The sequence below is a fragment of the Mesoplodon bidens genome, assembly GCF_964165515.1.
Source record: "Mesoplodon bidens genome assembly, chromosome: 13".
NCBI classification, from domain to species: Eukaryota; Metazoa; Chordata; class Mammalia; order Artiodactyla; family Ziphiidae; genus Mesoplodon; species Mesoplodon bidens.
Genome location: NC_138169.1, coordinates 69,312,984 through 69,327,015, shown reverse-complemented (window position 1 = coordinate 69,327,015; position 14,032 = coordinate 69,312,984). Strand labels below are relative to the sequence as shown.

General features: G+C 36.3%; 1 protein-coding gene across 1 annotated transcript in view; it reads right to left on the bottom strand.

Moving 5' to 3' along the window:
* DCC (DCC netrin 1 receptor) overlaps positions 1-14,032 on the bottom strand; it is a gene marked incomplete at its 5' end in the record, with an annotated part of 1,182,001 nt that overhangs the window by 217,113 nt on the left and 950,856 nt on the right. The window contains one exon of the mRNA XM_081253253.1: positions 5,939-6,049. Coding sequence (XP_081109379.1) covers positions 5,939-6,049 — 111 coding nt within the window. The remainder of the gene's footprint in view (positions 1-5,938; positions 6,050-14,032) is intronic.

Here is a 14,032-nt window from a genome sequence, read left to right as displayed (position 1 = left end):
TTGATTTTTAAGTGTTGCACGTTTCAGATTTGAAGTTTCATGACTTGAATATTGCTAGTTATCAATATAAAATTATTCACCAATTTCACGTATGTATGTATGAAATTGTGTATGCATGTATTTTCATCACCTCCCTGGAATCCTGTCAATTTGTTAGCCTGATAATTCTTTGCCCAATTTTCATGTTTAATATTTTTCATTTGTCTGAAAAGTATACAATTTAACTTTTTTTTTTTTTTTTTGCGGTATGCGGGCCTCTCACTGTTGTGGCCTCTCCCGTTGTGGAGCATAGGCTCCAGATGCGCCGGCTCAGCGGCCATGGCTCATGGGCCCAGCCGCTCCGTGGCATGTGGGATCTTCCTGGACCGGGGCACGAACTCGTGTCCCCTGCATCAGCAGGCAGACTCTCAACCACTGCACCACCAAGGAAGCCCCTAGAAATATTTTTGATTTTTTCCTTTCTAATTTCTTTATTTTGGTATGTAAAGTTTTATTTATTTTTATTTCTCTAGAGATTTAGAAAATACATATTTTTAAATGTTTTTACAAAAGCACATCTTGACTGGATATACAATTTGACATGGTGTTTATCTTCCATCAAATCATAGACAATTTAGGGCTTTAGCTTATGTTTTTAGATATCTATTAGGTAAGTCTGTCATCGTAGAACATGCTGTTTATCTCTGATTCTTGCTCAAATAAAACTTTTGCTAAATGTTCAGACTCTGTGGAGTTCCAGATTTTTGAGCATCTCATTTCCGTAATATTATTTTTCCGTTTTCTTGTCCTACTTTCTATTTCAAGTTTACTGTTCATTTTTTTCATACCTTTTGGCCTCAAATGATGTTAACATGAAACCAAAAGAAAACACAAACTGGTTTATCTTATTTTATACAAATTTTATTTTGGTATAATTATACTTAATCTTTGTCAATGATTGAAATGACACAAACAAAATTTTTTTTTTCTTCTGGCAGTTGTATTAGTTTCCTATTGCTACTATACTTGGTGTATTAAATTACCACAAGCTTAGTGGCTTAAAACAGCATAAATTTATTTTGTTACATTTCTGGAGGTCAGAACTCCAATATCTGTTTCAGTGAGCTAAAATCAAGGTATGAGTAGGGCCTACCTCTTTCTTGAGGCTTTAAGGGACCATGTGTTTTCTTGCTTTTTTCGAACTTCCTTGGCTCATGCCCCATGACACTCCAATCTGCTTCTGCTGTCACACCTCCTGTCATTCTGAGCTTCCTACCTCTCTCTTCTAAGAACACTTTTGAGTACATTGGGTCCACCTAGATAATCCAGGATAATCACCTATCTCACAAACCTTAATTTAATCACATCTGCAAAGTCTCTCACTCACAGATCCCAGGGATTAGGATGTGGACATTTTGGGGGGCCATTATTCAGCCTACCACAACTCTTCCATGTATTCTTTTCTCCTTTCTTCCTTCCTTCTTTCTCTCCTTCTTCCTTTCTTTTTCTATTCTTCAATTTCTTTCAGTTAGTCAAAAACTTATTTTTCTCATTTCTCCTTTTTCTGCCTAGAGATTTCCCACTTGTCAGAGTCTATTTTTTGAATGAATATGACATCTTTAATACGCAATGTTTCTTCTTTCTGGGAGGAGTCATCATCTTAGATTTTACCATTATTCTTAAAATAAACTTTAATGTGTTCCTTCTCAAAGCCATATGCCCAGAGAGTAACACTTATCATGCAGATTCCAAAAGGCAGAAGTTTTTTTGTGGTTCACTTCTCAAATGAAATGAATTTTCAGTAATTCCACTTTACCACTACTGAACTGGCTAATAGGGCTAATTATCTATTTCCTGGGGTCAGGAAATTAGAACCTGTTCTTAGATTCACAGTTTTTGCTTACATCAGTTTTGTATTTTCAGGGTCTCTGCATTGTTGATTTTTGCTAGCCACCTCCTCCATTTTAGGGTAGAGGTTTAATTTTAAATTATATCATTATTGATTTGTATAACAATTTCTACCTGTTCACTTTAATTTTTTTTTAAAGCAGCACAAATGGATGTCCAACCTCAATTTCCTGGAGGATGCCTTGCCAAACTTCATCATAATTTTCTTCATATCCTTATGCAAGACATTTACATAAGAACTTTTGGGAATTCTAATTATTTTGTTTTTTTAAGCTGAAATTTTGAGGCACAAAATAAATATTTTAAAACTTCCCAGCTGTTAGTAATAGCAAACATGCTTTCAGGGAACCCTGAACAAACAGTAAGGTTTGGCTCTATAATTACTTTAACAAAACATCCTAATTAAAAGGGTAATCCATAAGGAATTAGAGTATTTCTCCAAGTTACTGTAGATCTTCACACTGCTCAAGTCAAACAGAGAAGGCAAGAGAAACTACAGAAGTCACAGAAGGAAAGGGAATTGCTTTCTTTGCTTTCAGCTATCTGTACAAACTGCTGCTTCTGTTTAGCTGACTTGCAAGGCTCAAAGTTACCACCTTAATGAGTAGATCACACCTTCTGAGTTCATTGGGTGACTTAAAGGCAAAGGGAGAAAGTTATGCAACACTATGCACCTAGAAGGGCCAACACTGGGTTTCCCATCCAATGTAGATTTCTCTGGCTACAGCAAAGAATGCCTCCCATTTCAAGTGGTTTTCAAAAGGATTGCTTCCTCCTTATCTAAAAACTTAAAGGAAATCAAAGCCATTCTATATGGGAATCTGACTTTGGAATGCTTAGCCATGAAAGCTCTGGTAGAAGTCATCTAAATCTCATTTTATAATTTAAACATTTACTTGAATAAGTTAAAATGAGATGAATATTTAAAGAAGACTTCCATAGCTTAAATATATATATATATATATTTATTCTATAGATTCTATATTCTATATTATTTCTATATTTCCATATAGAAAGAGAGCAAGCCATTAGACTGAGTATTCTCTTGGCGCTACTAGTGACCACTTCTGAGCTTGTCCATTCATCCGAATATTAATTCGTATCAAGGGTTATACTTTCTACTATTTGAGTGATGTAGTCAAAAGAAAGAAAACAGGAGGAAGGAAGACGAATTGAAATCAGTGTCAGGGAGTTGCTCAGTGAAAAGAGATCATGGGTCCAGAAATTGAGAAAGCCTTAGGACCAAACATGTCTGGTACTATTAATTTAGTACAGTGAGTAAAATCAGTGCTTTACAAAGCAAGTGAAACACATCTGTCCCACACTCCTATAGTTAAATACCCTGAAATGGCTATTAGTTTCCAGTATGTTTTAAATGTATACTATCTTAAATCATAAACTATAACAGCATTATGTGCAAGAAGTGTGAACTGTACTAGGTTTCTTCTATTAATTTTTCATTTACCTTTTGTCAGATTGCTAATGTGCATCTTATGATCAAGGACAAGAACTGTGTAAACAATTATAATCCAAATGAAGAAGTGGAAGAATGAGAGAAGAGGCAGTATTTGAAATGTGCTGAAATGTGTTAAGCAGCTGCTAAAGGAGTACCATTTGGATGAGGGAGGATGAATTCTGAACTAATAGTGGTAGAAATGGTTTTTCTTAAGGTATTCACTTTGAAAAATGTCTACTATGCTGTCCTACACACCCTTCCCTGTAATCCTAGCCATCAGTCCCCTTTCCCTGAAGTTTCTAGTTTAAGTACTATTTGTTTTCATGATGCCTGTTCAATCAGTGCAGCCATTATCTGTTAGTGCCTCAAGAGAGCTTTTCATTTTTCACATCTGTACTCCCTGTTTACTTGGTACATCAAAACTGCTTAATCAATACTCAAATAAGGAAAAAAGTCAGGAGGGATGTTGCATGCAGAAGAGAGATATTATTAAGCTAAAAACATGGTATAGTTCAAACATCCAGTGAAACGGCATTTATTAAGACACTATTCATGAGCTCGGCATAGAGGTTCTTGATTAGAATGGATGTATGAAACGGATTCTACTTAGATCACATAGATATGAAAAGAATGCAGTTAAGTGGAAGTTTTGTGCCATCCCAGGAGCTGTGATTTTACATTTTGGTTCTACTTACAATGTGAGTCATTCAGAGTGAGGAGAAAGAACATATAAGTCAAGTGGAGCATCCCATTCATCCTGGATATTTTATAGGAACTTCAGCACCTCCACCCCATTTATTTTCACTCCTTCCGGTAAGAGATATAGTCCCTTAAGTTTGGGTAAATGATATGACCTCATTTCTTAGAATCTTTTGCCTTGAATCACTGTGTTTTTATTGTCATTGGGTCAGTTCTAAAGGATTCGGGGGACTTTGCTTTGATAACCTGTACTGGGCATTGACTCACCCAACCCGGTCTTAAGTGTCAGCTCCACAGTTACCAGCAGAGTGACTGAATCAAGTTGGTTTAATTTTCTTAGCTTAAGTTACTGTTCTTTAAAAGTAAGCATAACAATATATATTCCACATGTATAGATGAGAGTATAAAACACAAGTATATAAACTTTAAAAGTTATTTCTCAAGTAAAATAGAAAAATGAAGTATTCCTACAGCATATCCTAACCATCCTTTTATTGTTTAAATAAGACAGATCATGTCCTCATGACTTTAGGCCCAGCTATCCTGGCCTCCTTGTCATACTTCAACCACCAACTGGGCTTCAATCTCTGGATGTCTCTTCTTGCTATTCCTTCTGAACCAAGGGCTCTTGTCTGACCTATTTGCATGGCTGTCTCCCTCACTTTCTCAAAGTCTGTGCTCATATTTTGCCTAATCTGAGAAATCTTCTCAACCCCCTATATAAAAGAGTACTCCCTAATTATTTGTTATTCCTTCTACCACACTTTATTTTCTTCTGATAATTTATCACTATCTATCTCTACCTCAATAAAATGTATACCCTTTGAGAGTAGGGACTTTGTTTATTGCTTTGCCCCTAATACCTAAAATAATGTCTGGTATATAAAATTTTTCAAGAAAAAATACATGTTGAATAAATGACTACATGAATTCAAGTTCCCTAACCTATTAATGAAGGGTGTATGTTTTGCAAAGTGTGAATTTGTGTAGCTCCATGTCTCGATTTACCTTATCTAAGAGAAGTTAAATAACATTTTCTAAGCCTCAAGTTACTTTACTTTAGGTTTACTTTAGGGTTGTCCTAACTGAGTTGGCCCATGTCTGTCTACTTCTAAAATATTTTTTGTGCTTTAGCCAGACTAGTCTCTTCAAAATGCAAACCTAATTGTCAGTATTTTAAAAAATTATTTCATGACTTGCTTAGGATGAAGTGGGTTATGGCTTTAATGAGATTCTTAGGACAAAGTTCAAAATCCTTAATTTGGTCTTGCCAGATTTAGAACATGCCTGTCTTGCAAAAGTAACTGCATGCCATCTCTGTGTTTCAGCCATGATGGTTTTTATTTCGGGTCCCTAGCAGCACCATGATCTATCTTGACTTCAAACATGCATTTACCTTGCCCTCTACTTCTCCTCCTCAATTTCTAATGTATGTTTTTGCATAGCTAATTCTTGTTCATCCTTCAGGTTTCATTTAGATGTAAATCTTCTCTACGTCTATCTCTTTGCCTATCTATCTATCTTCTTATCTTTCTATTTAGCCATACATCCTATGTTGAACCATAGGATATGGCCAATATTCAACCAGGTTTGTATTATAACAATGGTAATTTCCTATGACTTCACTTAGAATGTTTGTCTTTCTAAGCTCCACAAGGAAAAAAAATCATGTCTTTCTTACTTATTATTATATTCTCAGAGCTAAGCACAATGCCTGATGTTTAGCAAAGTTTCTATAAATTTTCTTTGAATTAATGTGCTATCACATGGCAGTGATTATCATTAGAATAAATATCCCCAATGTTGAAGTTTATCAATTTTTTTAAGGTATCCTTTGAAGCTGAAGTAACGAAGAGGACAGAAATCAGAGTGACAGTGATTGGGGAAAGGTCTTACCATCGAGGTCATTCTCTGGAGTCTCTGCTGTGTACCAGTTGGAAGGTGGTCCAGTGCCATTGACTGTCATGGCTGACACTTGAAAACTGTACTGACTTCCTTTCTCCAGTCCTGTGAAAGAATTTTCCCCAGAAGAAAAAAAAAAGAAAAAACTTACTGAAAACAAGTATTTCTGGTGGGTTTTAGAAGTTTTAGCAAAATTTTAACAATAGTAGACATGCTTTACATTGTTTGTGATTGTTGTGGTAATTATTATTTTAGCCAAAAGGGCTGGAAGATTACAGCAAGAAATCAAATTATTTTTCATATATCCTCATTTATTTTTTCCAGTTTACAAAAATGTAACCCTGAAAATAGCCTCAGGGCAGAGGCAGAATATAAAATGTGAACGATGAAGAAATAATCAAAAATAGCAAGGATCATTTTTCCTCACAGTTCAGAAGAGGCCTGCCTATAAATCAAGAAGAGTCAATCTAAAAATTTATGCTCCATCATTCATTCAAGGTCAGTGATTATGTTCCCTTTGGGCCAAGAAAGAAAACTCCAAAGCCACTGTACTTCAGCAGAAAAAATAGGTCTTTGTCTCTTGAAAACATCACAAGACATGGTTCGTTTTGCATTAGCTTCCATACTAGAGCATGAAGAAAGTCTATCTCTATGATAATTTGGACATACGTTATAGGACACAGTGATGACCTTAGAGCTGATTTTCCAGTACACAGAGAGTATAGGTAGACAAGAGAGGCCCTGTGTATCATGAGTGTGATACGTGTAAATTTTTAATGTAAACAATTTTCCTTTTAACTGAATCTCAATGTTGCTCATTAACATGAAAAATTATTGTAAAACACATGATGCTTGTCAAAAGACCATATGACTTTTTTGAGACAGTGAGGACTCAGTTTAAACTGACAAGTTCTTAAACCTCAATGAGTTGAACAACACTGATAAAAAATAAAATAACACTTATCTGTTTTTCCATTAATTTGAAATGCCATGAACATTTGGAGCCAAGGAAAAGTCATAAATAAAGCTATTAGAGAAATGATGCTTCTATCAAGTACAAACTTATGCACTTGTATATTTTTGCATAGGAAGATGAGTAAATCTTGGTACTGAGAAGAATTCTAACTTACTATTAATAGGAGATGGTGTTTTACATGATGGTTAGAATGGACTTGTTAATGTCGAAGGGCAGTTGTCTTCAATAACTAGTTGTTGGGGAAGCTGGTACAATAGTCTTGTGCGGGTTTCAGAGACAGAAGTTGGCCTCTGACCAACCTGTGACCCGACCTGGACTGCGCGCCTCTTACTTACCTAACAATTGCTGCTAGCAAATCAAACGGCATTTACGATAAGAGAGGGAGTGGGTCTTGGAATTCCTTGAGCCCTGGGGACCTGGCCAGTCCCCTGGGGTCTGAAAAATCCTGTGACCACCCCCATGGTGAAAACAACATCATTGTTAAAGTGAATCCAGAGCTGCATTTTTGCATGCAAACTGATGACATGAGTTTGCGGCCTGGGATTATAAGTGGGAACCCCCAGAACTGCAACTTGAAGTCTCACCCATGGGGTGGCCGCACTGCCTGGGACCCTTCCCCAATTGGGGCTCCGGATTGCTGATACTCAGGACTTTCTAGCTGCTGCTGCTTGCATCTGGAAGTAGGTGTCGGCCCAATTCGGTGATGTATGTTTTATTATATACTTTGTTAATATTCTTACTCCTTTCCTTCCAATAATTGTATATTGAAATTGATATCATTCCTTCTAATGATTGTATATTGAAATTAAATTAAATCACCTTCTATTAAAGATTTGATTGAAGCTGTTTATTTGTGTGAGACGAGTGGTTATTTTGCCAGGGAACCCAACGAAACTTAAAACCGAAAATAGGCTTTTGGCGAAACACTAGTACTGTTAGAGACAGTTTGATAAACTCACCCACACAAAATGCTGTCCTCTTAAGAGGCTTCTAATTTTATAAAATAGACCGGAAGGCATGGACTGAGAATAGTTTTGCTGCTGTTGTCTTGTTATCATCAGTGTTTTAATTGTATATCCACAGAGCCACTACAGTGCCTGACACTGGGAAGGCACAAACATAAAACAACTGTTGAAAGATCCACTAAAGCAAGTCTTAGCACAAAGGAAATATCAGACTACAATACAATATCCAACACCATCAGCAAGGTGGTGAATGGATGCTTTTGAACATAAAGCCTTTGTGGTGCCTTAAGTAGGCTTGTGCTCACTTTGACTTGTCCCTTAGTTAACATGGCATTGATCTGATACTTGTTAATATTTTTCACCCTTCATAGGTGCTGTTGTTGATTCCTGAGGCAGAGGGATTACAGAGGCTCTTCCGGGAAATTAAAAACTCACAGGGAGGGACTTCCCTGGTGGCGCAGTGGTTAAGAATCCGCCTGCCAATACACCGGACACAGGTTTGAGCCCTGGTCCGGGAAGATCCCACATGCCACGAAGCAGCTAAGCCTGTGCGCCACAACTACTGAGCCTGCGCTCTAGAGCCCATGAGAGACAACTACTGGGCCCATCTGCCACAACTACTGAAGCCTGTGCACCTAGAGCCCATGCTCTGCAACAAGAGAAGCCACCTCAAGAAGAAGCCTGCACAACGCAACGAAGAGCAGCCCCCGCTCGCCACAGCTAGAGAAAGGCTGCGTGCAGCAATGAAGACCCAACACAGCCAAAAATAAATAGAATTAAATCTTTAAAAAAACCCAAAAAACAAAATCTCACAGGGAGAGAACTCTAGGAAGAAATGTTTACCAAATTATTGCAATCATTACAGCTCATGACTTTCATAGTGGTCTCACAAATAGTTTAAGTCCATCAAAAATATACTCTTTTATAGTAAGGGGAAATTTAACTTCATTTTTCTTTGAAATGGATGGACAATTATGTCAGTACCACCTCCAGTGACTGATTTGAAATACTTTCTGTGATGGTCAGTTTTATGTGTCAACTTAGCTAAGGTAAAGTACCCAGTTATTCAAACACTCAGTGTTGCTGGGAAGGTATTTTGTAGATACGACTAAAGTCCATATTCAGTTGCTTTTACATAAGGGATATTATCCTAGATAATCTGGGTGGGCCGGATTCAGTCAGGTGAAGGAACTGAAGAGCAGACTGAGGTTTCCCTGAAGAAGAAATTTCACCTGCAGACAGCAGCCTCACCTCGGGAGTTCCAGCTATCTTTCCTGATGGCCTGCCCTGTGGATTTTGGAATTGCCCAGCCAGCCATCATAGTCAATGAAGTCAACTGCTTGCAATAAATCTCTTAGTATATATCTCCACTGATTCTGTTTCTCTGGTCAAACCTTGACTGACATACCATTCTCTTACATGCAATATTTTGACTATAAATGGAAATTTTTCTGAATGCCCTATATTCTGTTCCATTCATTTGACTTTAAATCGAGTGGTGTTTCTCATGCAGAATCTATCAATTTTTAACATAAGTTAATTAAAATATCTCACTATAAAGTAGATATGCAAATTTCTTCTTATAATTTTGCCAAATTTCAATTTACATATTTTGAGTTTAGACTCTGTCAGTATCATTAATTCAGTTTTGAGTAAAACAAAAGCCTACTAATAGCTTGAATAATAACTTGAAGTAACAATTAGAAGGCAGTTAAAAGACCAACCATTACGTGTTTCACCTATGAGGCCTCACCTGGCACCCCCCAAGCTACTTATCAGAATATCCCTTCTAACCATATACAGTAGGGTAGTTTTTCATATCTTTCTCTCTATGATATCAGTAGTGAAGCTTTAATACTCTATATAGAGTAGTACCTAGGTCAACCTGAAAATCCTGTTAACTTTTGAAATATTATATTTTAGCTTAAATTTTAAAACTTTTGGAATTTATTCTAGAATGTTGCTGTGGAATCTCACTAATAACACCCAGAAATTCTAGATTAAGTATAAGAAAATATTTAAAGATATATATCACATCCCAATATTAAAAGAGATCATAATGTCTAGTCAAACGGTCCATCTAATGCTGTATATCCAACTAAGTGGTCCTGTAAATAAAGCAGGGATACTTTTGGAATAAGAAATTCACCAAGGAATGGAATCCACTCCAACAGTTTTGCTTATTAATAAAAGTTCTTCTTGGGCTTCCCTGGTGGCGCAGTGGTTGAGAATCTGCCTGCTAATGCAGGGGACACGGGTTCGAGCCCTGGTCTGGGAGGATCCCACATGCCGCGGAGCAACTGGGCCCGTGAGCCACAACTACTGAGCCTGCGCGCCTGGACCTGTGCTCCGCAACAAGAGAGGCCGCGACAGTGAGAGGCCCGTGCATCGGCGATGAAGAGTGGCCCCCGCTTGCCACAACTAGAGAAAGCCCTCGCACAGAAACGAAGACCCGGCACAGCCAAAAATAAATAAATTAATTAATAAACTCCTACCCCCAACACCTAAAAAAAAAAAAAAAATTAAAAAAAAAATAAAAATAAAAGTTCTTCTTTAGATTGCATTGAATCTGTTTTACTATAGTATTACCTACAGATAAATCTGAGTTTTACACAGTGGGATTAAAAAAAAATTAAATTCCACTTTCAAGATATCTTTACCCAAGCCTTCTGATTCTAAATTCAGTGCCTTCTGTACCAGACCTTTAGCAACAGAATTAAACCCGTGACCCTCTTCTAGTCTAGGTAAGTGGAGGATGCAGTGATAAGCAAAACCAGAAATTTTGGCTTTTCAGAGTCAGTCAGTACATTACCCTGAATTCTAGGTTTCAAATGTTCCTGCTTTTTTGCTGTGAGGCCAGACAAGTTTTAAATGTTCTGAGAGCTCCTTTAATCTCACTTTCTCATATACAGTTATTAGGTAATAATACCTACATTTCTACCTTAGAGTATTCTTTTGAGAATCAAATGACAAACTGATTTCAAAAATAATTTATAAAATTAGGCATTTAATAGACATAAAGATAACTAACAGTTGCAGATTATTTTCTCACTTGAAACACTCCATTGATGGATGGATGGATGCATGCATGCATGCGTTCATTCATTGGAGATGGGATAGAAGGAAACCAGCGTGCAATCAAAAGCTGTTTTGTGTATGTATTTCTCAAAGCTGTTATCTGAGATGTGTTTCCTGAGTTGGGCTAATGGAAATATTAAACAGTATTTCAAAAATAAATTGGTAGGGAAGTTTTGACTTAATCTCTTCTAAAGTTACTCAGTTCCTCTAGTTGCAAAGTTAATCCTCAATTTTTATTATTCAATAGATATCTCTTTCCATCCCTGCATTATTTTACTATCCCTTTACATACTCACACAACCACATAGTCATTGCTTATGGTCAACATCATATTACCTATAGTTTAAGAGTTAAGAGTATAGGTTTTCAATTCAGGCAGAATTAGACTTAAGTTTTTGCTGCACCACTTATTAGCTGAATGACCTTGAAAAACTTACTAGCCCTCTTACTTTGCCTAAGATTTCTCAACAATAAAATGTGTATATGAATAAAAAATTATTATAAAGATTAAATTTTAAAATAGATAAAGTTTTATTTTCTTATCATGGATATTTTTTCAGCTATATCAAGGTATACTTAATATGCCAAAAATTGCACATATTTAATGTATATATTTTAATGAGTTTGGACATATGTATACATTATGATGCCATCACCACAGTAAAGGTAATAAACCTATCTATCACCTTCAAAAGACTCTCTTGTCCTCTTGCTTTTATTATTATTTTTTAATGGTAAGAATTCTTAGCATGAGATGACTTCTAAACACGATTTTTTTGCACGATACGGTACTGTTAATTATAGGTACTTGTTGTACAGCAGACCTCTAGAACTTATTCATCTTGTATAACTGTCATTTTATGCCCGTTGAACAACTCGCCATTTCCCCCTCCCCCTCTCCCCTGGGAACCACCATTCTATTCTCAGTTTCCAAAAGCTTGACTATTTTAGATACCTCATATATGCAGAATCATGTATCTGCCCTTCTGGGACTGACATTTCACTTAGCATAATTTCTCCCAGCCCACCAATGTTGCTGCAAATGGCAGGATTTTGTTTTCTATTTTAAAGCTGAATAATATTCATTTTTAATTTGATGTATGTATATACCACAGTTTCTTCATCCATTTGTCTGTTGATGGAAATTTGGGTTGTTTTCTACCTTGGCTATTGTGAATAATGTTGCAATGAATGTGGGAATGCAGCTATCTCTTTGAGATCTTGATTTCAATTCTTCTGGATATGTACCCAGAAGTGGGATTGGTGGTTCACTGTCAGTTCTATTTTTAACTTTTTGAGGAACTTCCATACTGTTTCCAGCACAGAGCTGTTGTCAAAGTTGCTATTGCTGTTATTATTGTTATAAATGTTAAAATTGTTTATATCGATGCTCTTTTACAGATTGATACAATGGCCAGAGTCACTCACAATAAAGTGAGCTAAAGATGACAACACTGTATAGTACAAGGAGCACGTAACTAGGAATCAGAACGTCTGTGATCTAGTTGGAATCCATACCATTAACTAGTGGTGCATCTTAGAAATGTCATTCTTCTGGCTTCAGTTGCCTCTTCTATAAAAAAAGGGCTTTGGATGAGATGAATTGTGTGTTTCCTGTTCTGTTTGTCAGGGACGTATAGTTCAATCTCAATGTGTGCATGTGTGTGTGTGCCTAGCTGCTTCTAAGTACAACTTTATTCTAAAAGAAGTATGGTATAGGTAGCAATGCTTTTCTTAGCTGTAAAAAAGTTCCATTGTTAAAAGCAGATTGTCTTCTGCCTGTTTCTATCCCCAATAATAAGTGCCTTCAAACTCTGTAATTCTTCAGTTCTTTTCTAGTTTCTTAAAACTTATGGTCAACAGACGATGTATTATTCAAACAATATAATTTCCCTTTATTCCCCTAACGCTAACCTTGTTATAAAATTGCTGTGCCATTATTTCCATTTGTCAGTCCATAAAACACCAATGCATGTTTACCACTATATTTATTTTTATATTGGTCATGAAGCATGAGAAAACTCTTAAATTCAGTTCCAAACAACCTTCTCTGAAGAGCACTCAAAAATTAAAAACAGCACTTTAAAATTCAGTTGACTTGGGTTCCCACAATAAGATTGATAGCAGTGATTTAAAATCCTTGTTATAACTCTGAATTACTTTGTTATTGCAGATGTCTCATTATCCTAGTAAAAAAAACACACACAACAAAAAACAACTGCCTAACAAATAGAAGACTGTAAAAAACAATATTTGAGTCTCTACATCTGAATATTTATACCATCCAAAGGAAGCATTCTGGCATTTTCAATTTTCTAACAGCCAAATCAACATATCCATGTACTTTACAGATACTGAAAACATGGGAGCAAATCCTGTACATTTTAAAGTGCTGAAGATTCATATAGAAAATCAATTACTTCCACTTACTACAAAGTGGGTAAGTTACTACATATACCCTGGGGACAAGTCAAAACCACAGCCAATCAACCAGTGTGTAGTACTTCCTGATTCCTCGATGCTTTGTAGCATGAAAGACATTCCCACTACATCTAGGAATGCAACGTGCATTACTAAAGCCAGGACACAGAACTGGGGAGAGGAAGGCAGAGGCTTTGCAAAACTTGTTTTTAATGTTTTAAGAGTATGAGGCTATACTCTGGGTTTTTGTAATTCTCTATTTCAAATTAAAAATGAAGGCTGTGTGACTTTTTTGCAATACATATCAAGTACAGTTACAAATATAACTGCTCAGATTATGTTTGCATTCTCAAATTCATTTTATAACAAATGAAATGAAGAAGGAACATTCTTAATAAAGGTTTCAAGTTTGGAGTCCAGATTCCTACAAATCTATAAAGATGGGAAGGGGCATTTGTGCATCATTTCAATAACAAGCTAATTAATTCATCCTATTTCTTTGCTTTTGACTGGAATGATATTAAACCAGAGTGAAGACGGGTTATCCTATGCTGATTAGAAGTGTTAATTGCCACATGTATTTTAGAGGAATAAAGATATAGGGCTGAATTGTTTATTTTTGGATAACTAAAGTTTCATTAGAGGGTA